General features: G+C 44.5%; 1 protein-coding gene across 2 annotated transcripts in view; it reads left to right on the top strand.

The window, feature by feature from the left end:
• Positions 1–11687, top strand: part of LRRC72 (leucine rich repeat containing 72) — a 40272-nt gene extending 28585 nt beyond the window's left edge. For both annotated transcript variants that reach the window (XM_089776674.1, XM_075922277.2), the window contains 2 exons: positions 7995–8022; positions 11398–11687. In XM_089776674.1, coding sequence (XP_089632800.1) covers positions 7995–8022; positions 11398–11563 — 194 coding nt within the window. In that variant the 3' untranslated portion in view covers positions 11564–11687. The remainder of the gene's footprint in view (positions 1–7994; positions 8023–11397) is intronic.
• The last annotated feature ends 14134 nt before the right edge of the window (positions 11688–25821 follow it).

Here is a 25821-nt window from a genome sequence, read left to right as displayed (position 1 = left end):
GAACGAAGAAACCACTTTTGGCAGGAAGGCCAGGTGGGATTGTAGCTGGACCTTGTCTTTATGGAAGACTGCGTAAGGCAGTTCCTAGACTAGAGCAGAGCTCTTAGCTTCGAGACCGGTCACAGCCTCTAGAAATTCAACCTTCCAAGACTAGTGGGACAGGGAGCAGGAAGCCAGCTGTTGAAGAGTAAACTGGTGAGCTAAGGGAGGACCAGTTTGAGGTTCCACACAGGGACATGGTCTCTTAGCTGAGGGTAGTGTTGCTCGAGACCCCTCAGGAATCTGACCATCATGTCATGAGACAACTGGTCTGTCCCTGAATCAACTGGTGGAACATAGAGAGGGCTGCTAGGTGTACTCTTATGGAAGAATATGCCACACCCTGGTTCCTGGGCTGCCGCATGTAATCTGGGATGGACGTCACCAGATAGCATGAAGGGAAGATACCATGTTCTGATGCCCAGTAGGAAAACATCATCCATTTGGCATATAAGTCAGTCTAATGGATGGCTCCTGCTTCTCAAGAGGATCTACTGGATCTCCTGTGAGCAAGTACTCTTCTCCATGCTCAACCACGCCAAGAGGTGCAGAGACTTAAGGCTGGAGTGTAGGAGCTGACGGTGGTCCTGAGACAGGAGGTCCAGATAGTAGAGAAGGGTCCAGTGTGGGCTCACCGCCATGTTCATGAGTCTGCCATGCCAATACTGGTGACACTGATGACAATAACCTGTGCCTTATTTCTCTTGATCTTTACTAGGACACAGCTAATGCAAGGGATTGGCAGGAATGGCATCAGACCGTTGGTCCACAACCAGAGGAAGACATCGGAGAGGGACCCCTTGCCTAGGCCCCGTTGGAAACAAAACCAGTGGCAGATTCTGTTTTGCCTGGTGGCAAACAGATCGCCTTGAGGAGTTCCCCACCTCTGGAAGATCAAGCAGGCCACCTTTGGGTGAAGTGACTACAAGTGGTGAGAGGAGAAATCCCTGCTGGGGTGATCTGCTAGGTCATTTCTGATGCCCAGGAGATTTTCCAGATGGATATTGGCTGATGTAGAAGTCCCAGAGATCGAGAGCCTCTTGGCACAGAGCTGACGAGTGTTGACCAGAAGCCCCAAAGAGTGATACATAGCTGGAGGACTTCTATGTCATGCTGGGCCTGTCCCTTAAAGTTGCCTTTGAGAAGTCAGTTGTTAAGATATGGGTAAATTTGGATACCTCGGAATCTGAGATATGCTGCAACTACCACCATGTACTTGATAAACACCCTAAGTGCCATTTCCAGAAGGGACAAGCACAAATTGATAGTAGGACAAACTCACCATAAAACATAGGAAGCACCTGTGCCCCAGGAAGATTGCCACATGAAAGTTTCAGTCTTTCATGCTGAGGGCGGCATACCAGTTTCCCAGATCCAGGGATGTAATGATGAGGGCCAGAGAGACCATAAAACAGTTTAGCTTCTGTAGGTGCTTCTGAGGTCTGGAGGACCTAGAAAGGGATGCTTGCCCTTTGGGATCAAAAAATACTGGAAATAAAAACCATTATTTTGGTATGGAGGTGGAACCACCTTCACCACTTCCAGCTGCAGAAAGCCTCTGAACTTTCTGCTCGAGAAGGTGATCGTGAGAAGGGTCCTCGAAGAAGGACAGGAAGTGGGACCAGCAGGTGAAAATAAATTGGAAGATGTAGCCATGCACTACTGTGCTGAGGACTCAGTGGTTTGAAGTTAGTACTGATGATGCACAGAGGAAGTGGGAAAGGCGATTGCCAGAAAACTGGATCCAGTGAAAGGTCCAGTCTATATCCTTGGGCATATCCTCAAAACAGTTGTTTTGCCCCTTGCTTGGGGCAGGCTGAGCCTGATGGGGTGGAGGGGGTTGATGGCCTGAGCACTGCTTTTTAGCTCTTAGGCTTCTTATGTTGTGGATCCTGACAAGGCTGACTCCCTTGACCCTGAATTGGTTGCAGTTAAACCATTTATGCTCTAGTCCCAGCCACTAGCATTGCAAGATTTTAAGGATGAAATGGGAGTCTTTTACCCCATGTCGTTTGGTATCCATCTACTCTGCAAAACAGGGCCTGGCTGTCAAAGGGGAGGTCCTGAATTGACTGCTGAACTTTGGTGGAGAATCCTGAGAGAAACAGAGGTCATGATGTGAGCAATGGAGTCCATAGCATCAGATGCCACCAGGAGAGTTGCTTTTGGGGTGGCTGTGCTCTCATTTAGGATCACCAGGAACTCCTTATGCAAGTACTCTGGGGCTATGTCTACACTCGCGGCTTCTTGTGCGAGAAATATGTAAATGAGGCAAAGCATGGAGTATTGCAGAGCCTCATTTGCATACCTAATGAGCTGCCATTTTTGCAGAAGAGGCTCTTGCGCCAGAAGGAGCTGTCTACACTGTCCCTTCTTGTGCAAGAAAACCCCTCTTACGCAATGCTGCTACGCTGATTATTTTCAGGAATAACGGCATTGCGCAAGAAGGCTTTTCTTGCGCAAGAAGGGGCAGTGTAGACAGCTCCTTCTGGCGCAAGAGCCTCTTCTGCAAAAACAGAGACTCATTAGGTATGCAAATGAGGCTCGGCAATATTCCACTCAGCCTCATTTGCATATTTCTGGCGCAAGAAGCCACGAGGGTAAACATAGCCTGAGAGAGCACTCTTGAACTTGACTGTGCTCTGCCACATATTAAAGACATACTGACCCAGCAGAGCCTAATGGTTGACCACTGCCAGCTGTAGGCTAGACCAGTGTTTCTCAACCTTTTTTTTTTAAATAAAGTACCTCTTTTTCAAAAAAAAATTATAAGTACCCCCAGTACCTACAGTTTTCAGACGCACAATTTTTTTTTCTACCATTGCAACAAATGTGTTTAAACAACTTAATCATAGCTGAATGAGTGATGAAATTTTTGGGTGTAGAAAGTACAAAAATAATAAAGCACTGTAAAGCTTAAAACAAAAATCATTTTCTCCAAATATCAGTTGTGTTGACATACCTCCCAGACTTCTCTTGAGTACCTCTAAGGGTACTCGTACCACTGGTTGAGAAACACTGGGCTAGACAAAGAATAAATCTTATGTCCCAAAAAGTCCAACCTCTTGGAGTCTTTATTTTTGGCATTAGTTCTGGGCTGCCCCTTTTGTTCTCTGTGGTTAACCACCTAAATTATGAGGAAATTCGGGGCATGGTGGGAATAAAGGTATTAGTGGCTCTTGGACAGGACAGAGTACTTCTGCTTTGACCATTTAGAAATGGGAGGCAGGGAGTAGGGAGGTTGCCACCAAGCATTAGTAATCTTTGAAACCCTTTTGTAAAGGGAAAGACTGACCAGAGCAGGGGCTGTGGAGGAGAGGACACCAAAGAGAGAGTCCTGCTCCTCCTGGAGACTTGATCCTGCAACTCCTCAATCTGCAGGCTGAGGTTGGAAGCGACCCTCTTCAATCGTTCCTGGTGGGTCTTGGCATGATCCTGAGGAACAGGGTGAGGGCCAAGGGTCCTCATGATAACCTTGTTTGGCAACAACAGAGGGAGCCAGTACTATGTGACATATACTGCCCATTGGTGGTTCACTGATTTGATCTTTGTCCACATGGACTTTGGTGAGGGGGGGGTCTTTTCCCCTATGGCTTTAGGTATCGGCGGGGGCTAGGTTGTTGAAACCACCGGCCTTTTTCAAACTCCTGGCACCAAGCAGGCAGGCTGGGAGGGCTGAGTGAACCCCCCCTGTCATCCAGGGTATCACTGGACCGGGGGTTGACGGTTCCTGTCTTCTGAGTGATCATATGAATTGTTACATCAGCCAAGCAATACGAGAAGTCAGTCCCAGTGCTCATGCTGGCGTGTGTGTGCCTTCAAAGGTCTGTGCCAAGTAACCAGTGAAATTCATCTCAACTCCCTTGGCTAATGCCAGGTGGGAAACTGGAGAGGGCTCTGCTATGACTGCCTCCCCAAGTCATATTGACTTCCAGGAGGGGACTGGTGCTGGGATGTCCCTTGCAATGAGGAACAGTACCACTGAGATGAGGGAGGATGGAAGGGTCCCAGTGATGTCTTATCCCTAAGTCTGGGCACCACTTGGGCTGGTGGGGGTGGCACTGAAAGCTACAGGATCTCCTGCACAGCCTGGAGAGCTTTGGGCATCAACAGCATCTCTGTGTCTGGGCTTCCAGGCAAGGAATGGAATGGGCTGCACCACTCACCTTGAGCTGGGGTCCAACTTTGCAGAAAGATGAACTGCCCAGTGGGGGGTCTTAGGTTGGTTTGGACCTGATCCTTCCTGTTACAAAGAGGGAGACTGACCCCTACTGTCCTTATTGGTTTTCTTGGCTGGAACCACAGATGGCCATCATTGCCTGCTTGTTACAGGGCTGGGTGCCAAATCAGACCACTGCTTCGAGTGCCCGAATGAGCACTCAGGAGCACTCTAAAGTCTAATTTCTCACCACTCCTTAGTCCTTGGCTTAAAAGACTCACAAAAGCAACACTTGTCACGTGTCCTTCTCCGAAGCACCTAAGACAACTACTATGCAGGTCACTGATGAGCATATACAGCAGTCACAGCATTTAAAGATTTAGGTCCGGGCCATGCCCTGTCCCCTGGATAAGTACAAGGTGGGACTAACATATTTGAACTACTGCTAAGATACTAACAACACTAAAACTATTTACAGCAAGTATCTCTGAACAAAGCCTAAGCAACGCTAGAGCAGCAAGTGTTCTGTGCACCATGACTTGTGGCAAAAAGGAACTGGGGGGGGGAGGTGGGAGTACCCAGCAGCCATTATACTGTACAATGAAGGTGCCTTTTCAAGGGTCACCAGAGCTGCTCCCCTACAGGTACTGCTGAGGGAAAAACATCTGACACCAGTGCATGTAGCAAATGCACACTTCTAACGTGGAGTGCATATGAGCAAGCACTCAAAGAATAGCATTTCATTGTCTTTTCAACATGCATTCTAATTTGTGCTGAAGTTTTTATTCACATTTTCTGTCTAAATAAGGAGATTTAACAGGGAAATGAATTTTTCCATGGTATCCGTGCATGATTATGAATGTTTGTATGCAGTGTTGGTTTAGTCATGTCAGTCACAAGATCCTAGCAAGACAAGGTGGGAGAGGTAATATTTTGTATTGGACCAACTTCTGTTGGTGAGAGATAAGCTTTGTGTGTGACAGCTTGTTTCTCTCAGCAACAAAAAGTTGATGCAATAAAATACATTACCTCATCCACCTTGTCTCATGAATATATGTCACAGAGATCAGGCAATTTAGAGTTTTGGTGCCCTCTGGTGCTTGTTTGACATTGTAGACCGTTTCAGTATTCTGAAGGAAAGAATTTTTCTCCCAAATTGTGTTGCAGATGGTGCATCAGCCTTTTCTACAGCGTTTGGATACACAAAGCCTCTAAGACTGCATCCTTCTACTTAAAATATTACAGAAGTATACGTATTAGAAATAGCCTTCATACAAAAGTTTGATCTTCAGCAGACTTACATGTTGAACACTTCTCACTACATATTTTATGTGTAGATTTTTAAAATGTGGTTTTGCTTTGAATTGTGAATTTCTAAAATGTGGCAAATTAGCACGTCATATTTCTTAGGTTTCTAAAGCTGTGTCTACATTGGCAAGATTTTGCGCAAAAGCGGCCGCTTTTGTGCAAAATCTTGCCGCCTGTCTACACTGGCTGCGAGAATTTGCACAAGAACACTAATGCTGTAATGTACAAAATCAGTGCTTCTTGCACAAATGCTTGGTGTCGGGTCCCATCCTGGCACCGCGGTTCGGAGAATTCTCATGGCCGTGCTCTGCTGGACCGCGCATGCACGGCTTCCCAGAAGCGCCGTTCGCGCCTTTGATCAGCCGCGCGCGGACCGGCAACTGTCAGTTCCTCTCAACCGCCTTAGGTCGCCATCGGAGCTCCCCGTGTTCTTCTATGTTTCTTCTCTCAGAAACAGTCCTAGCTAGATTTTTCATCTGTAAATAGTTAGAAGTTTTACTGTTAGTCGTGTTCCTGTTCTACTGTAAAAAAAACCAAAAGAACAAAACACAACCACTTTTCTGTTCAGAATCACTGTTCTTTTGAAAGCGGTACAGCTAAGCACTAAAGAACTGAAATTGACAAAGCAGCGAAAGCGGGGATCAAATAAGTATTCAGCCACCCTTACCAGCCCTGACAAAGCCAGGGTCTCCAGGTTTTAAAAAATGCTCAGTTTGCGGTGAAGCCATGCCGGCAGCTGACGGCCATGACGCTTGCATTCGGTGCCTGGGGGCAGTACACGTCCTCCAGAAGTGCACCCATTGTAGCAAGCTCACATCGAGGGCCCGGAGGGCGTGGGAGATGAAGGTCCGAATGATGGCGTTCAGTAAGGTCAGGCCAGAGCTCCCCAGCCGTACCTGCCTTTCTCCAGCACTGCTTTGTCTTGGGAAGCCTCCTAGCTTCTTTAGCAGCCAGGTCCTTCCTGCTCCCCAGATAGATCAAGAGCATCTCCCCCTTTGTCCCTCCTGGAGCCCTTATTTATGTAGCCTCAAGTGGGCCCTAATTGGTTACTATCTGCCACAGCTGTGGTCTTTGCACTCAGTCCTCTCTGAGGGCTGGGTTTTAACCCTTAAAGAGCCAGTGTAGGGGTAGATGCCCCTTCACAGGTGGAAACAGAGGAAGCCTGTAATTTTTTAAAAATTTGAAATCACCTGGCATCCATTATGCATCCCACAATGCATAGCAAGGAAAATCCCAGAATGCATACTGCTTAGCAGTAAAGCAAAGGATAAGGGGATACATAGTGAGGCTTGTGTATTTCTCATTACCTAATGCATATCAAAAAGTTGCAGGGTAATCCTTTCCCCATAGTAGACAAACACTGAAATATGATCCTGGAAATTCTCCTTTTGCACCTGTGAATTTAATGGAGCAAAAATAGTTGAAACTTTCTTTAACCACTGGGGTAAGCAGAGATAACTCTGAAGCACTGTTACACATTTACTTTAGTAAGTTCTATCACTGTAATGCTGGAGGCAATTTTAAATATACAGGAATTTGTTAAGAGTTGTTGAAATATTTGCTTCAGCAATGCAGTATGGCACTGATATAGTGAAGCATGTGATTAATATTAAGCATGTGAATTAGTCTGACTGGAGTTAGCCTATACTCTGCCTCACACATTCTTAAACAGAAAAATATGGAACTCATGAATAATTGAAAATGGATTTATGTTATAACCAAAATGATAACTTCTTTTTGCACAGCTGCAGTTTCTTTCCTACCAACAGTGGATACTCTAGTAGTAGAGAAAGGCTGTGGGTGATTCTGTTGTCATATTATCTGAGCCTGTTCTAAAAACTCTCATGCCCTATCTACAGTACTGCATTCACTATTGGTAAAAATACTTAACATTTTTCCAATTGTAGACTTAACATCATGTAGTTGGTTATAATAAACAAATTTCAGGGGGTTCAGAGTGCTAAATTTGGACCTGAAAATAAGTTAATTGTAAGTGATTTTGAGAGTAACATTTTGCATAGTTTAAATCATATGCAGAACGACTATAAGATTTACCATTTTAGAAATTATTAATGGGTTAAACAGACACTTCAGTTATTTTAACCTTTTTCTGTATAGTTCACAAGCACCCCTGAGAAGTTAGAAACTGAAATCTTTGAACTATGTATCTTTTTCTTTATCATATGTTCACATTGCTTTGTTATTGGAGGGTTGGTGCTATCACTTTTTTTTGTAAAGAAAAAGTGTATGATAGCATTTATTTGGAGAAGGTAAAACATGAATAATTACACAACATTAAAAGAAGAAAACATTTAATAACCAGTAAGCAATAGCTTATACTTCAGTTTAACTGCTAATATTCAGTAGTAATGGCTAGCACTCCGAGGTGAATTGATTTTTGTACCATTCAAGTCAATGGGAACTAGAAACTGTAGTTCTTAAATAGTTGAAGTGTTGTACAAATAATAACTATTATAACTTGTTTCAGGTTATGAAGTTGCAAATCACATAAATAAGTAAGTATTTTGCTTGTGCCTCTTTTTGGTTTTGCACATTATAAGTATTCACTCAATCCTCTCTGCCTCCCTCTCCCCCCCCCCCCAGCAGTACCTTTTAAAAATATTCTGCTCTTTTTTGTTGTGTTATAACAACTGTGTCCATTTATGATGAGACACTCCACCTGCTGCTATCTTCAATGCGTTTTCAGCAGTACTGCTGATTAAGAAGCAAGGTGTATGATAAAATGCAGTTCATTTTCTAATATCAAACACTAAGGCTATGTCTACACTACAGACTTCTTGTGCAAGAAGCTTTTTGCAGAAGAGATCTTCTGCAAAAACTTCTTGTGCAAGAGAGCATCCACCCAGCAAAAGCGCACTAAAAAAGTGATGCGCTTTTGTGAAAGAGAACATCCAGATTGCTTGGATGCTCTCTCGAAAGGAAACTCTGATTGCTATTTACAGAATGGCCTTTTTTCAATTGCTTCTTTTTGTGCAAAAAGACCCTGTTCCCCATCCACACGCACCTTTTTTCGCAAGAGCTCTTGCGCAAAAAGGAGTTATTCCTTGAAGAAAGAGGAATACCTACACTGCAAAAACTGCTCTGTTCTTTTGTTTCACTTGTGCAAAAATGAACGCCAGCTGTGGATGCTCTGCAAAAAACGCTGTAGTGTAGCTCTAGCCTAAATCCTACAAATATTATACGTTAATGTGTTAAAGCAGCAGAGTATTTCTACTATAATATGGATGAAGCAATTTCCTTTTAACTGCCTATATTTAAATAGGCACCTTCCCGGAAAGAAGGCTGCACTGTGGAATGAAATTTCTCAACCCACAAATTTTTTTGGCTTCTTCATGTATCATACAGATAAACATAAAACTTAGTTCTCTTGGTGTGTGTTGGGGGAGGGAAAAGGATATTAATGCTGAGAGATATTTGGATGCAGTTTTTTATGAGACTCCTTTGCAAGTTATTTTAAGAGTTCATGTTTTATTTTATCAGTGAGCAACATTGAGTAGCTGTTTTAAACATAGACATTGTTGAAAAATATATTTGTAAAATTAGCATGTATATATGTAAGTGCACATAACCTCACCACCTTTTCTTTTAACAATCTGGCTACGTCTACACTGGTGCGTTCTTCTGCAAAAACTCTTTTGCAGAAGAGTTCTTCTGCAAAAACTCTTCCAGAAGAGAGCGTCTACACTGGCATGTGCTTTTGCGCAAGAGCTGTGCATTTGCGCAAGAGCATCCATGCCAGTGTAGATGGCCATTTTAACCATAGGTCGGTCTTGTGCAAGAAATTCATGTTGCCTGTCTATACTGGCCTTTTCTGGAAGAGCTCTTGCGCAAGAGGGCTTATTCCTGAGCAGAAGCGTCAAGAGTTCTCGCGCAAGAAGCACTGATTTTATACATTAGAACATCAGTTTATTTGCGCAAGAACATGTGGTCAGTGTAGACAGGCAGCAAGCTTTTGTGCAAGAGCAGCCGCTTTTGCGCAAGATCGTGCCAGCGTAGACACAGCCTCCTATGTATACGTACCTATCACTTAGAGCAGGGGTGGGCAATAATTTTTAAAGAAGGGGCAGGGCCTCTGGCAGAAGGGGTGGAATCAGGAGACTTCTTGTGCTCCTCTGCCCAGCTACCCTGATTGGCCTGGGGGCAGGAGAGCATGTGAAGTCTTTGCCCTCCCACCCCACAGCTACTAGAGAGACTCGCCAACTGTTTTAAACCAGCTGGCAGTTCCCTCTAGGCACCATGGCAGAAGGAGACTTCGTGCACTCCTCCTGCCCCCACGCCAATTAGGGTCTGGGGGTGGGGGAACGCATGAAGTCTTTGTTTCCTGCCCCCACCCTGCTATGGGTACACGGCAGCTAGAGAGAACTGCCAGCTGTTTTAAAACAGCTTATGGTTCCCTCTGGTGCCACGATGCCCTCTGGCAGGGAGAGGAGACTTCATGCGCTCCCTCTGCCCCCAGGCCAATCAGCGTCTGGAATGCAAAGTCTCTCAACCCCTACCCCCACCCTGCTAGGGGTACGTGGCAGCTAGAGAGAACTGCCAGCTGTTTTAAAACAAGCCGTATCAACTGGCTTGGCGGGCCACATCTGACCTGCAAAGGCTCTCATACCTACCCTCACTTAGGCTACGTCTACACTGCACTCTCTTGCGCAAAAACATATGCAAATGAGGCAAAGCGTGGAATATAGATTTCAGACGCGCGCCCCGTTCATTTGTGGCACGCACATGCGCAATGTGGCTCTTGCGCATGCGCAGTACGGGGCTGGCAAGCGGTTTTTGCCACCGTTTGTCAAGCCCTACAAATGAGGCACAGCGATATTCCATGCTTCACCTCATTTGCATATTTCTTGAATAAAACAGCACAGTGTAGATGTAGCCTTAGAGTATACACTGCACAATTATGCAAAACAAAAGGAAAACAGAGTTCTGTGCTAGTTTCAATACCACTCTGCTTGCTGCATGTACTTGTTATTTTTAAATACTTAGCTCCTAGATTCCATAAGCACATGCTTAACTAAAAGCACTAGAGTGGACCTACTTACATGATTAAAGCTAGGCACATGCTAAAGTGAGTGCATGCCTTTATGAAAAACGTTTTCTATTCTGTGTTGATACTTTATCCAACACTTGAGCACCTATTTATGAGAGTGATTATATTACTGAGTTTTTTTCTCCCTCTACTCACTGATTTTATGAGTCTATAGTTCACATCTTTCATGGTACAACTAACGTATGACATATCCATAATCTTACGTAGTTTCAGTTTTTGGATTAAAAATCTCCTGATCTGAAGCTTGCACCTTCATTATCTAGAAGAATCACAATGAAATAAACATCAGTTGCATTTGCCTAAATGTGTGATCACTTACATCGGCATCAGAGACCATAAATGCAGTGTAATGATTAAGATTTTACATGTAGAAGAGTAAAAAAATGCAGTTATAATTCCTATTGTAACCATATATACACAGAACTATATTCCTGTGTACAAATGTAGAAATATGAAAGCTAACTATGAGCAATTAATATGATATTAATATTCTTTTTGCATTAAGTTCATTTGCATTTTAAAGTTAAGGAAAATACATTTTAATGACTTTCCTGATGTATTTAGTGTATGAAGCTCATTTTATTTGGATTTCCTTGATACTACCTCTTTTTGAATCTCCTAGGTTGTGTGCCATTTTTATGCAATGTTTTAGAGAGGAAGCATACAAAGAATTTTATTTCTTGATTATAGATTAGTCTGTTTAATCAATAATTGCCTCTAACATTACTTTCCACAAAACTGTTTCTAGCAAATTAATTCCAAAGTGGTTAGGAAAATTGTTTTTATCATGTCAGTTATTTATATATATATATTTTTTTTTTAGAATTCCATTTGAGAACCCAGAAGATGCCATTTTTGTGAGGGCAATGAAGAGATCAATAATGGAATTTTCCTCTGTTGATTGGAATAAAATATCAACTGGTCTAGGAAAACACCTTGAAAACAAAGCAGAAGAACCCCCTGAGAAACTGACAGTCAAATTCAGATAACTGTTTGGTTCTGTAGGAAAATATGTGCCTACATGTTGGATATTAGACTTTTATTGTAAGTTAATATCCATAAGACATGTATGCTATAACTAATACTTGATTAAACAAACTTTCAGCAGGAAAATTCTAAATTCATTTCCTTTAACCCGAGTGTGGGGATTCCATGATAAAGGTTGGAAAATACAGGTCATAGGTTTGTGGTAACATTATAATGTTGCCATTAATTGAATTCTCCTCGGTACCATACTATCTGTTGTGACAGATTAAAAGCAAACCTGTACATTAAGTTTTAGGATACTAAGGATGAATATATTAATCTTTGATGTTCTTTGTGATTGATCGCCTCTTTTCTAAATTAATGAGACGTCTCTCACTTTTAGTTTCCAATACCACTGAATTGGATTAAGGCTTCACACAGCCTGTCTCTTTCCTAGTTGTAGTCACTGCAAGATTCTCTGTGTATAAGCTTGTTGTAAAATCCTGTTCCCAACTTCTTCTACAAACTACTTTTTCCTGTACTGATTGCTGTTTCAAAGGAGCTTACTGAATTTAATATACTCACTAATTGTGTCTCATTTGAAATCAGATTGCAAGATCTTTGGCATCTTCATAAGATGTTTACACAATTCCTAGCACAAATGGAGCCCATAGCCCAAATCCTCAGCTCCTGGAGTGCTGCTGTTTGCACAGGACCTGATTCGCCCCCACCCCAGCTCAGTATTTTCCCAACTGTAGAACTTTTTAATGAAGCCCTGTGAAAGCAAGAAGAAACTTTGGTTGTCAGAGTGAAAGGTAAAATTGCTTTATGTGCTGTAAAAAGTTCCATGGCAATGATTGCATTCATTTTAAAGGCCAATTAGCAGGAATCAAAGACTGGGATTCAGATGTGCCTAAGGGAGTTAGGCATCCAATTCCATTTAAGCTCAATATAACTTGGGCATCTAACTCCTTTGAAATTCCACTTTAAATAGCAGTCTCTTATTTTTCCAGCCCTGGAGACTAAAATTCTCCTGAACCATAGAAGTACATCACAGATAGCAGCCCCCATTAGAATTTTATACCACTCTGCTATAGTTATGATTAAGAGATGGTTTTGGTCTTAACCTTGATTCATCCAAGTTATTTAAGGGGTATGCCTCATGGGCATGTGGGGCAGTTAGTGATCCAAATGTTAGGTCTTTTGACCCAAGGTTTCCCAAAATACAGCCCCTGCAAAAAACAATACCCCCAAAAACAGTATTTCTTAAAAGTTGAGATATTCTGGCAACCTTCCTCACCTTTCCCCCTCCCCAGAAGTTAAAGCAGGGCTGAGATCATTGCATCAAAATATCCAGAGCTTAAGGGTTACCCCAACAGAGTGTATGGCACCCAGAAGCCCTTGGGGCAGATAAAATTAAAGGGTTATTTCAAAAAGATTTTGCATCTCCCATTTAGTGTGTCACATGCAGATGCTCTTAAAGAAATTACACTGAGCATGCATGGACAGAGTAGTTAATAGGATTGTTAGCTTTCAAAGTTTCACCTCAGCTGCATAGCTCAAGGGGCTAGTAGCAGTCCTTTGAACCTAATCCACCCTGCGAGTGTCAGTTACAGTCCCACCTTGGGCAGAAATTTGGTAAAAGGTCTGTCAGTAGAATGTAATCAAAGGATTTTTTTTCCTTTTTAACCAAAATAGTTAGAATGTGAACATTTGCTGGGCTGGGGACTGGGAAGCATTTATGGGGTAGAGAAGTGGGGTATGGGGCTGTCTCAAGGAGAGGCATGATAGGGGAACTTAGGAGGGATGATGGGACTCGTGGGACTGATGAGGGAATGGCAGGGAAGCTGGGTGAGAATTAGGGCAAGGTGCCTCAGCCCTACATTCCTCTCTTCTCATGGGTGCCACAATATGGGGCATCTGGGCCGCTGTTCCACCAGGTGAGCTGGGAGGTCCCTGCCCCATGCACATCTGACCTACATTCTCTGCCCCTCCCCTCTGTGTGCGCACCAGAATCTGGGGACCCCTGCCTCCATAAGGGGGTCTGAGCCCCTTTTGCTGCCCCTTATAAGAAATTGTATATGAGAGACTTCCCTCTCTGGGGCTGTCTGATCCCTGCCTCCCTGTGTGCACCAGAATTTTGGGGGGCATCCAGTCATCTCTATGGATCTGACCCCGCTGCATGCTCCCCCATAGCCAGGTTCACAGGGGACATGAATTATTGGGGAAGGGTCTGAGCCCCACTCCCAATCCAACCCTGTAAGCGGTGATGAGGAAGCCCTGCCTCTCTGTGTTGCGAGCTTTGAATACGCATGGTCTGAGCATGCACTAAGAACCCACTGCTGAGAATGGGGTAAGGAGCTGTGAAGAGGTATGAAAAGCACAGAGACAAGTGTTTTGATCATCACTCAGCATATCACTAGAAATCTAGGAGAAAATAACTGCCTAAATGACCTCTAACTCCTACCAACAAACATTTCTCTGTTTAGAAAACTAAGGAAATCAAATGGCAAAAACCTTCCTTAAAGTTAAGCTGCCCAGGTGATAGCTCATGTTCCTCAAGACTTTCAAGATCAGAAAACTAGGAAATAGTGAGTCACAGTGAATGCCTGTGCAACCCTAACTCTTCCTTCTCTGAGGTATGTCTACACAGCAACATTATTTTGAAATAATGTAGTCCATGTCTACACAGCAGGCAGTTATTTAAAAATACTGTCAAACGGGAGGACTTCTTACTCTAACTCCTGTAAACCTCATTGTACGAGGAATAAGGGGAGTTGGAGGAAGAATGCTCTATTTTGAAATAAGTGCTGCATAGATGCTCCCAATTTTGAAATAAGCTACACAATTGACGTAGCTCAATTTGAGTAGCTTATTTCGAGTTAACCCCTAATGTGTAGATGCACCCTGAGAGATGCCCCAATACACCCCTAACAGATGTATCCCCAATCAGATTTTTCACTGTAATGGGCAGGGCAGCTTGCCTGCCTTCTAAACACTGAATCTACTATCTTAATAATGTGATACTTATCAAATTTAACCACAACTACATACCCTTTTACAACCTCCTCACACTTAGGTTATCACCTAAACCTGTGTTTCCTCTAGACATCATTAAATCCACAGATTGCTGTCATCTCCTCACTAGTGACAATCCCCATGGTAATAAGACTCCAGTGCCCTGCTACTGACACAGCCTACACAATTCTGAAAGTGGGGCAGACTGTAACTTTAAGTTACACATACATCTCCCTCCTCTGATAACATACATTTTGGAGTGGGGAAGTGTACTGAGACATAGAATTGCTCGTATCATAATCACAGTTCTTCTTCGAGTGGGTGCTCCACTCTAGGTGTCAGGTCCCATCCTGGCACCATGGCTCGGATAATTCTCATAGCCGTGCTCCGCCAGCCCGAGCATGCGCGGCTTTCCAAAGTGCCGTTCGCGCCTTTCATCAGCTGCGTGCAGACCAGCAACTGTCAGTTCCTCTCAACCGCCTCAGGTCGCGGTCGGAGCTCCCTGTGTTCTCTTATCTCTTCTCTCAAAATGATTTTACTTGGTTTCTTTAGCTGTAAATAGTTAAAAGTTTAGTGTTAGTCGTGTTCCTGTTCTTCTGATCTTCTGTTTGGGGGGGAAAAAAAAGGAGGAGTTTTTCTTTTCAAATCAGTTTCTTCAAGGCGCTGCGGTTAAGTGCTAAAGACCCGAAATTGACAAGGAGCAGAGAACAGGGATTAAGCAGGGTCAGCGTTCAGCCACCTTCACTGGCTCCTCACAATGCCGGGGTCCCCTGGTTTTAAAAAATGTCCAGTCTGCCAGGAAGCCATGCCAGCGGCTGACAGCCATGACGCTTGCATTAGGTTTCTGGGCGAGTCACACGTCCCACAAAAGTGCACCCACTGTTGCAAGCTTATGTTGAGAGCCCGGAGGGAGCGGGAATTAAAGGACCGGATGATGAGTTTTGGAAAGGCACTGCAGCATGACCTGATGCCTCCCTCAGCCACCGCAAAAACCTCCGGTCAAAAAAGGAGAGCGGCTTCTCCGGGACCGGCTATTTCAAAGAGAACGAAGCCGTCCCCGACGTGCTCCCTCCCTCCGGCAGCTTCAAACACTTTGTCAGCCTTCAAAGTGACCCCCGCAGGGTCCCGACACTCTGCTGGTCCTGGCACCAGGGAATTGCAACCAAAAGGGCTCCACCTACTTTGGCACCGGTGCCGCAATTGCAATTGACAAACGAGCCGGCGCCGGCTTCAGCCGCCCCAACTCACAGCGTAGCTTTACCGCTGCAATTGACAACGCTGCCAGTGGCGCAACTGACAAGCCAGCTGGCACTGGCTTCAGCGGCACCGGCGGTTACGGCACCAGCTTCAGCAGCACTGCTTCTGACACCGCTGACTTCAGCGTTACTAGACCCAATGGCACCAGGCTCAGGGGTGCAGGTCCGGTTGCATCACCATCAGCAGAGTTAGCAATGCCAGCACTGGGCGTTCTCCTGGCACTGGCAGCAGCACAGCTGCAACTGATCTCCCCGGCACCGCTCTGCTCTCACTCAGGGCAGAGCTCCCCTGTTGTCATGGAAACTGACGGTGCTTCGGCTCCTAGGAAAGCACTGTCAAAAACTCTTGGTCTTCCTCTCCAGTGTTCTCCCCACGACCAGCTCTCTCTCCACCAAGGCGTACGCGATACCGTGATTATAGCGTCTCTCCTGTTCATGTCACATACAGACAGCGCAATTATAGAGACGCAGTATATCTGGAAGCACGTAGGTCCCGTTCACGAGCTCTTTCACCCGGACGTTCATCCAGGTATGGATCCACTAGACACTCTCTACGACGCGTCTATTACATTCAGCACAGTAGTGCACGCTCGTCGTGTCATTCCTCCCCATCACGTTTTGAGCGCTATTATGGTCACTACTATACATCGTACAATGATCGTCCCCACCGTGATCATACGTCATCATCCCCTAGGGGATGCTCCTGCAACTGCCGGTCACCAAGTCCGCAGTACTTACCGCAACAACCACAGCAGTCAAACTCACCTCCTCCATCGAGGAATCCAACTATCCAACAGCATCAGTCCGAGCCGGAAGAGGGACAACTGTCTGATGCGAAAGATCCTAAACCAGAAACTTCTCCGGCAGACTGTTCTTCATCATCACTGGATGAAGCAATATTTCCAGGTGACATATCTCCATCAGATGACTTAAAGCAATTCCAAGATCTGTTTAAACGGGTAGCAGGCACACAAGAAATACAGCTGGCAGATGTTCCGGTTAGAAAGCACTGACTCCTAAATAATCTTCGTCCGCAGCAGCATGCCAGGATTGCCTTACCAATTGATGAAGCGATCATGGAAGTGGCGGATGAGATATGGCAGGTGCCAATATTGGCTACTCCTACAAGTAAGAAGGCCGAAGAAAATACTTTGTGCCAGCAAAGGGGTTGGATTTTCTATTCAATCGCCCCCAGCCTAATTCATTAGTAGTTGACGCAGCGCAGCGAAGAGCTAAGGCGCCGCAGTACAAAAGTGCGCTCCCGGATAAGGACAATAAAAAATTAGATTTATTTGGTAGGAAAGTCTATTCTTCAGCCACACTTTTATTGCGCATCGCAAATTATTCAGCCCATTTATCAAACCACAATTTTGATAATTATTCGAAACTAGCGAAGTTGTTATATTATCTCCCAGACAATAAGAAACTATTATTAAAAGCAATAGTGAAGGAGGGATACGCAGCACGTAGCACTGTACTGCAGATTGCTATGGATGTGGCTGACACAGCTGCGCGAGCCACTGCTACGGGTATTGCAATGAGAAGATTGTCATGGCTCTCATCTGCAGGAGCACCAAGAGAGCTACAAAGCAAGGTGGAGGATCTGCCTTTAGATAAGCTTAAGCTTTTTGCGGAAAACACCGATGAAGTCCTTCATTCGGGCAAAGATTCTCACACCACTCTACATACACTGGGGATGTACACACCCTCCTTTAAACGTAGGCGCTATTACCCTTATCAGCGGAGATATGATTTCAATTTTCCCAGACAACAGACACGTACCTTCGAGAACCAACGTCCTAGACAACGTCCTCAGCGAAAATAGCCCCAACAAAACCATTTGGCCAATCAACCTTCGGCCAAACAGCAAATTTGACATTTCTGTCGAGGATGTAAGCAAACTGTCCATAGTCAACGGGGAAAACGAGACTTTTCATCTCTTTCACCATCATCTGAGATCGTATTACCATTGTTGGTCCAACATACCACAGACAGATGGGTACTGGAGGTTGTACAGTCCAGCCTATCTATTCCCTTTCTCTCCATTCCCCCTACCGCCCCACCTACCCCGCTCCTTTTCAGGGACCCCTCTCACGAGCAACTGCTGAGACAAGAAGTTCAGCTCTCACTTGTAATCAGGGCAATAGAGAGAGTCCCCAAACAGTTTTGGGGAAAAGGGTTTTATTCCCGATATTTTCTCACACCAAAGAAGTTGGGAGGCTGGAGACCCATCTTAGACATTCGAAAGTTAAATTGCCACCTTCGAAAACATCGATTCAAGATGGTGACCTTAACAACTATCATTCCCTCGTTGAGCAAAGAAGACTGGCTTGCAGGACGCTTACTTCCACGTCGTTATTCACGTGGCTCACAGATGTTTTCTTCGGTTCCAATTGGGGGGCGAACACTTTCAATACAGGGTTCTACCATTCGGACAAGCGTGTGCCCCCAAGGTTTTCACCAAAACCTTAGCGGTAGTGGCAGCCCACTTACGCAGATTGGGGGTGACAATATTCCCCTATTTAGATGATTGTCTCCTCAAGGGCACAACATATATGGAGACAAGTCATATGGTATGGACAGTATGGCTTCTCTGGGACTTCTCATAAATGTAAAAAAGTCATCACTGGTTCCGTCCCAAGATCTGATTTTATAGGTACACGGCTCGACTCAACCGTGGCATGGGCATACCTACTGGAAGGCATGGGATGCATAGTCCTAGGGATGGGGGTTCCACGGCCACCACCTCCAAAAGAAAACAACGGGTGGTGGTGGTTGGGGACTCCCTCCTCAGAGGGACTGAGCCATCCATCTGCTGTCTGGACCTGGAATCTCGAGAGGTGTGCTGCTTACTGGGAGCTCACATTCAGGATGTGACCAAGAGGCTTACCAAATTGATCAAATCTTCGGATTGCTACCCCTTCCTGCTTCTCCATGTGGGAACTAACGATATGGCCAAGAATGACCTTGAGGTTACTGTGGATTATGTAGTACTGGGAAGAAGGATCCAAGAATTTGGACCGCAAGTGGTGTTCTCGTCTATCCTCCCTGTTGAAGGAAAAGGACTGGGCAGGCATCATCAAACTGAGGAAGTAAATGCGTGGTTGTGCAGGTGGTGTCGCAGAGAAGGCTTTGGTTTCTTCGACCATGGGACTCTATTCCGGGCACAAGGATTGTTAGGAAGAGATGGGATCCACCTAACCAAGAGAGGAAGGAGCATTTTCGCGGGGAGGCTTGCAAACCTAGTGAGAAGGGCTTCAAATTAGATTCATTGGGGGACGGTGACCAAAACCCTGAGGGGAGTGGGAAAGTCAGATACTGGGAAGAAATGCAAAGAGGAACAAGCAACAAAAGAGGACCCCTGATTCGAATGGAGAAGATAGGACGATCAACTGGTTATCTAAGGTGTTTGTACACTAATGCGAGAAGCCTGGGCAACAAACAGGAAGAACTGGAGGCCCTGGCCCAGTACAAGAAATATGATTTAATTGGGATAACAGAGACTTGGTGGGCTGACTCGCATGACTGGAGTGCTGTCATGGAAGGGTACAGGCTGTTCAGGAAAAACAGGCAGGGGAGAAGAGGAGTTGCACTATACGTAAGAGAGCACTACGATTGCTCTGAACTCCAGTATAAAGAGGGAGAAAAACCTGTTGAGAGTCTATAGGTTAAGTTTAAAGGAGCAAACAACAGCAGTGATGTTGTGGTTGGTGTCTGCTACAGGCCACCGAATCAGGTGGATGAGGTAGATGAGGCTTTCTTTGGACAACTAAGAGAAGCTTCCAGATCGCAGGCCTTGGTTCTCGTAGGGCACTTTAATCACCCTGACATCTGTTGGGAAACCAATACGGCAGTACACGGGCAATCCAGGACGTTTTTGGAGAACGCTGGGGATAACTTCTTGGTACAAGTGCTGAAGGATCCGACCAGGGGCCATGTACAGCTTGACCTTCTGCTCACAAACAGGGAGGAACTAATAGGGGACGTAGAGGTGAATGACAACCTGGGAAGCAGTGATCACGAGATGGTAGATTTCAGGATCCTGACCAAAGGAAGAAAAGAGAGTAGTAAAATACACAGCTTGGACTTCAAAAAAGAAGATTTTGACTCCCTCAGAGATCTGATGGGCAGAATCCCCTGGGATGCTAACATGAAGGGGAAAGGAGTGCAGGAGAGCTGGCAGTATTTTAAAGAAGCCTTATTGAAGGCACAGAAAGAAACCATCCCGATGCATAGCAAGAGAGTCAAACATGGTAGGAGACTGCATTGGCTTACAGGGGGAAATCCTTGGTGAACTTAAGCACAAAAAGGAAACTTACAAAAAGTGGAAACTTGGATAAATGACCAGGGAGAAGTTTAAATGTATAGCTTGAGAATGCCGGGGGGTTATCAGGAAGGTGAAAGGATAACAAGAAAGGTTTCTACAGGCATGTTAACAAGAAGGTGGTCAGAGAGGGTGTGCGGCCCCCTACTGGATGAAGGAGGTAACCTAGTGACAGATGATGTGGGGAAAGCTGAAGTACTCAATGCTTTCTTTGCCTCTGTATTCACGGACAAGGTGGGCTCCCGGACTAATGCGCTAAGTGACGCAAGATGGGATGAAGATGGACAGCCTTTGGTGGGTAAAGAACAGGTTAGGAACTATTTAGAAAAAGCTAAACATACATAAATCCAGTTAAGTAGTAGTTCTGTAGAAAAGGACCTGGGGGGTTACAGTGGATGAGAAGCTGGATATGAGTCAACAGTGTGCCCTAGTAGCCAAGAAGGCTAATGGCATATTAGGTTGCATTAAGAAGCGCATTGCCAGCAGATCGAGATGTCATTCCCCTTTATTCAGCTCTGGTGAGGCCACATCTGGAGTATTGTGTCCAGTACTGGGCCCACCTACTATAAAAAGGATGTGGATGCATTGGAGAGGGTCCAGCGGAGGGCAACCAAAATGATTATGGGGCTGGAGCATATGACCTATGAGGAGAGGCTGAGGGACTTGGGTCTGTTTAGTCTGCAGAAGCGAAGAGTGAGGGGGGATTTGATAGCAGCCTTCATCATCCTGAAGGGAGGTTCCAAAGAGGATGGAGGAAGGCTGTTCTCAGTAGTGACAGATGGCAGAACAAGGAACAATGGTCTCAAGTTGTGGTGGGAGAGGTCTAGGTTGGATATTAGGAAAAACTATTTCACTAGGAGGGTAGTGAAGCACTGGAATGGGTTACCTAGGGAAGTAGTGGAGTCTCCATCCCTAGAGGTGTTTAAGTCTTGGCTTGACAAAGCCCTGACCGGGTTGATTTAGTTGGGATTGGTCCTGCCTAGAGCAGGGGGCTGGACTTGATGACCTTCTGAGGTCTCTTCCAGCTCTGTGGTTCTATGATACTGACGGAACATTTTGCAGCAATCCAAGACCTTATGCATACTGTGACGCATGCTCCAACAATTCCAACACGTGTCTGTTTACAGCTGATGGGCCACATGGCTGCCTCCACCATCGTGGTGCAGAATGCAAGGTTATGTTTTCGTTGTCTCCAGCATTGGTTGGGCATGATTTACATTCCAGCAAAGCACAGCGTTCAAGACCAGTACTGGTACCACAGCATGTACGGGAATCCCTTCAGTGGTGGGCCAACCCGAGCAATCTTCTCAAGGGCATCCCATTTCATTGCCCACAACCTACAAGACAAATAACCACAGATGCTTCCCTTATAGGCTGGGGAGCTCACATGAACAACCTGATGGTTCAAGGTCGTTGGTCAACACAGGAAATGATGTTGCATATCAATGTGTTCGAGCTACAGGCAGTATGACATACTTTCAAGCATTTCCGGTCCCACATACGGAATACCAGAATCCTGACGGACAACATGGCAACCATGTTTTATATCAGCAAGCAGGGAGGTGCCCGATCTCGTTCTCTGTGTGGAGTGCGTCCGATTATGGAATTGGCATATCCACACCATTTTAGCAGTATCTTACCTACCGGGTGTCAACAACTCGATAGTGGACTCACTCAGCAGGTGTTTTCCTCATAACCATGAGTAGGAAATTCGCATGGATGTTTTGACTCGTACATTTGCTCGATGGGAGTTTCCGACAATAGACTTGTTTGCCACAGACAGCAACTCAAAATGTCCTGCCTATTGTTCAAGGGGCGGAATAGGGCATCATTCACTGCGGGACGCCTTCCTTCTCCACTGTGGAAGGTCGCTATCATATGCCTTTCCCCCAGTGGTTCTAATACCAAGGTTCTCAAGAAAATCAGCATAGAGGGGGCTCGAGTGATTCTTATAGCCCCGGCATGGGCTTGTCAACCTTGGTTCTCAATGCTCCATCAGATGTTGATAAGAGCACTGTATCCCCACCTCTCATCCCAAGTCTCTTGACCCAGAACAACGGATCCCTGAGTCATCCAAGACCCAAAATTCTACGCCTCACGATATGGATGATCGTTGGTTTAGTGATGCTGAACAACTCTGTTCCCAGCAGGTCAAACAGGTGTTAATACGTAGTAGGAAAGAATCTACACGAACCACATATACAGCTAAGTGGTCCAGATTCCAGGCATGGTGTGCGGGCAACAATCTAGATCCTCGCTCCACACCCTTACCTCGTATATTGGAGCTCCATGACAGCCGGCTGGCAGTAGCTTCCCTACGAGTGCACTTGGCAGCGATTAATGCCTTTCACCATACCGACGAGTGCTTCTCCCTATTCGCTCATCCCACTACAAAAAGGTTCCTGAAGGGGCTCACAAACCTTAATCCATCTCGGAGACCCCCTCCCCCACCTTCATGGAACCTGGATCTAGTATTGGAAACTTTGACTCATCCTCCCTTTGAGCCTCTGGCTACGGTTCCGCTAGACATACTTACCATCAAACTTTTATTTCTCTTGGCCCTCACCTCAGCTCGTAGAGTCAGTGAGATGGCAGCTTTTATGGCTTCGCCTCCTTAGACAGTTTTTTCTAAAGATTCAGTGTCATTGAGGTGTCACCCAGCATTTATTCCGAAGGTCTCCTCTGAATTTCACATTAATGAACCGGTGGTTCTACCATTTTTTTTTCCTAAACCCCATACCTCAATGCAAGAAGCGACACTACATGCGCTGGACGTAAGGAGAACCATGGCATTTTACATTGACAGAACTCGGGGTTTTAGGAGAACGGATCATTTAATAGTATCGTTGGCAGACCGTTCAAAAGGGCCACTGACCTCTCAGCGCATCTTGAGACTGATAGCTTCATGCGTATCTGTCACTCTATACGAGGAAAACCTTTACCGTGTCCTCCAAAGGCTCATTCCACCAGAGCGGTTTCTACTACTACAGCCTTTTTAAGGGGAGTTCCGTTTCGTGACATTGCAGGGCAATGACATGGTCTTCTAATGTCACCTTTATGAAGCATTATGCTATAGTTGAGCATTTTGCTTTGGACTCCTCAGTGGCTACGGCAGTACTTAATCGTGATAGTAAATTTTGATTCCGGAGCGCTCCGAATTTTTGGGTACTGCTCCAGAGTCACCTAGAGTGGAGCACCCATGGGGCCACTCAAAGAAGAAAAAGAAGTTACTCACCCTGTGAAGTAACGATTGTTCTTCGAGATGTGCCCCGTGGGTACTCCACAACCCGCCCTTCCTCCCTGCTCCGGAATTGTTTCTTTTCTCTTTCAGATGAGTGGGTGAGAGGAACTGACAGTTGCCAGTCCGCGCGCAGCTGATCAAAGGTGCGAACGGTGCTTTGGAAAGCCGCACATGCGCGGGCCGGCAGATCACGGGTATGAGAATTCTCCGAGCTGTGGTGCCGGGACGGGACCCAACACCTAGAGTGGAGCACCCATGGGGCACATCTCGAAGAACAATCATTACTTCACAGGGTAAGTAACTTGTTTTTCTTCCAACCTGGTCCAACTTACTCCTCCACCATTCAATATAATGACACTACAGCTGTCAAGCAATTAAAAAACTGTGATTAATCACACAATATACAGCACAGAAGTGTAACGATCACTTTATATTTATTTTTATTACAATTTTTTGCACTATAGAAACAATAAAGTATTTTTCAGTTTGTCTAATACAACTACTGTTTTACTATTGCTATCATGAAAGTTAAAGCATGTACAAAAATAACTGCACTAAAAAATAAAACAATGTAAAATTTTAGAATCTACAACTCACTCAGTCCTATTTCTTGGTTAGCCAATTGCTCAGACAACCATGTTGTTTTGCAGGAGAGAAAGCTGTCTGCTCTTGTTTACAACGTCACCTGAAAATGAGAACAGGTGATTGCAATATATTCACATACCAGATATGCTAAAGATTCATATGTCCCTTCAAGCTTCAACCACTATTCCAGAGGACATGCTTCTATGCTGATGATGGATTCTGCTCAATAAAATGTCAAAGCAGCACCAATTGATGCTTTTTAATTTTTATTATCTGAGTCAGATGCCACTAGCAGATGGCTGATTTTCTTTTTTGGTGGTTTGGGTTCTATAGTTTCTGCATGGGAGTGCAGCTCCGATGGAAGTGGAAGTATGCTTTGCACTTCATCCTTATCAGATTTTGCAAGGCACTTCAGATTCTTAAACCAAAGTGCTGTAGATAGTTAGCTTTAGAAATCTCACACCTGTATCTTCTTTCACTTTTGTCAAATTTGCAGCAAAAGTATTTTTAAACCAAAAATCTTGCTGCTATAACATGAAATATATGGCAGACTGTAGATAAAACAGCAGGAAACATACAATTCTCTACCAAGGAGGTCAGTCACAAATTTAACTGACTTTTTTTGAATAAAAATCATCAGCATTGAAGCATGTCTTCTGGAATTGTGGCTGAAGCATGAAGGGGCATGTCTAGAATATCTTGCATGTGAATACCTCACAAGGATGACTACAAAAATGCCCTTTCAGGAGACATTCTAAATAAGAAACGGGCAGCATTATCTCCCATAAATTTGAGCAAACTTGGATGTCTTAGCAATTTCCTGAACAAGAAGTAGGACTTGTAAGCTCTACAGTACGACTTTGTTTTATTTGAGTGCAGTTATGTAATAAATCTATATTTGTAAGTTATTCTTTCATGATAAAGAAATTGCACTACAGTACTTATGTGAGCTGAATTGAAAAATACTATTTCTCTGGTAATATTTGTAATAAAAATATAAAGTGAGCACTATATACTCTGTATTCTGTATTGCAATTGAAATCAATGTATTTGAAAATGTATTAAATATTTTGGATTTTTTTCTACATTTCAAGTGGTATTCTAGTGTTTACCTGTGCAATTAAAACTGCAATAATTTTAATTGTGAATAATTTGAGTTAATTGTGAGAGTTAACTGCAATCAACTGACAGCCCTAAACTACACCTAACACACCTGGAGTTCACAATGGCTATTGCTAATTCCAGGGGAGAAAAGGTAAGGTTGTGTGGGTGTTTAGCTTAACCCTGAATATCCCAGGTTTTAGAAGTTTGAGTTTTGCTGAACTTTACATTCTGGAAGGGCACAAGCTATCGCCCAGCAACCTTAACTCTGTGTTAAAGTTTTTTGCCTTTTAATTAAACAGGAACTGATATATATGGTCTCTGATATTTTTTCCTCTACATTGACTAAGAAGTCCAGTTTTTAATATATGAGTCTTTTAAAGCCCCTATTCTGCACATACCAATTATTAAGCATACTGATTGCTATAGCCCAAATTCTGCTACCTTAATACAGAGTGAGTAGAACCTTATGTTGTGAACTGTCCCATTAATTTTGTGATACACGCTACCACTCATCACACATAAGGGCCACAGAATTAAGATATGCTATATTCAGGGTCAGAGTTATAAACTGAAAAGCTCTGAGCACAATCTTAGACCTTCTGAAGTCACTGAGAATTTTCCCATTGGCTTCAAGGAGCCAGGGCTTCACCCTAATGTCTTGTATTGTCATCAAACGTGGTCAGTTCTTACCAAATATTTCATAAAATCTCAGTGTACTAGAAAATAAACCTTTTTTTAAAAATTATCCCACAA

Source organism: Pelodiscus sinensis, chromosome 2 (genome assembly GCF_052426305.1).
Source record: "Pelodiscus sinensis isolate ZL-2025 chromosome 2, ASM5242630v1, whole genome shotgun sequence".
Lineage (NCBI taxonomy): Eukaryota > Metazoa > Chordata > Testudines > Trionychidae > Pelodiscus > Pelodiscus sinensis.
Note: the sequence above shows the minus strand (reverse complement) of the source record. Positions and strands in the feature narration are given on the sequence as shown.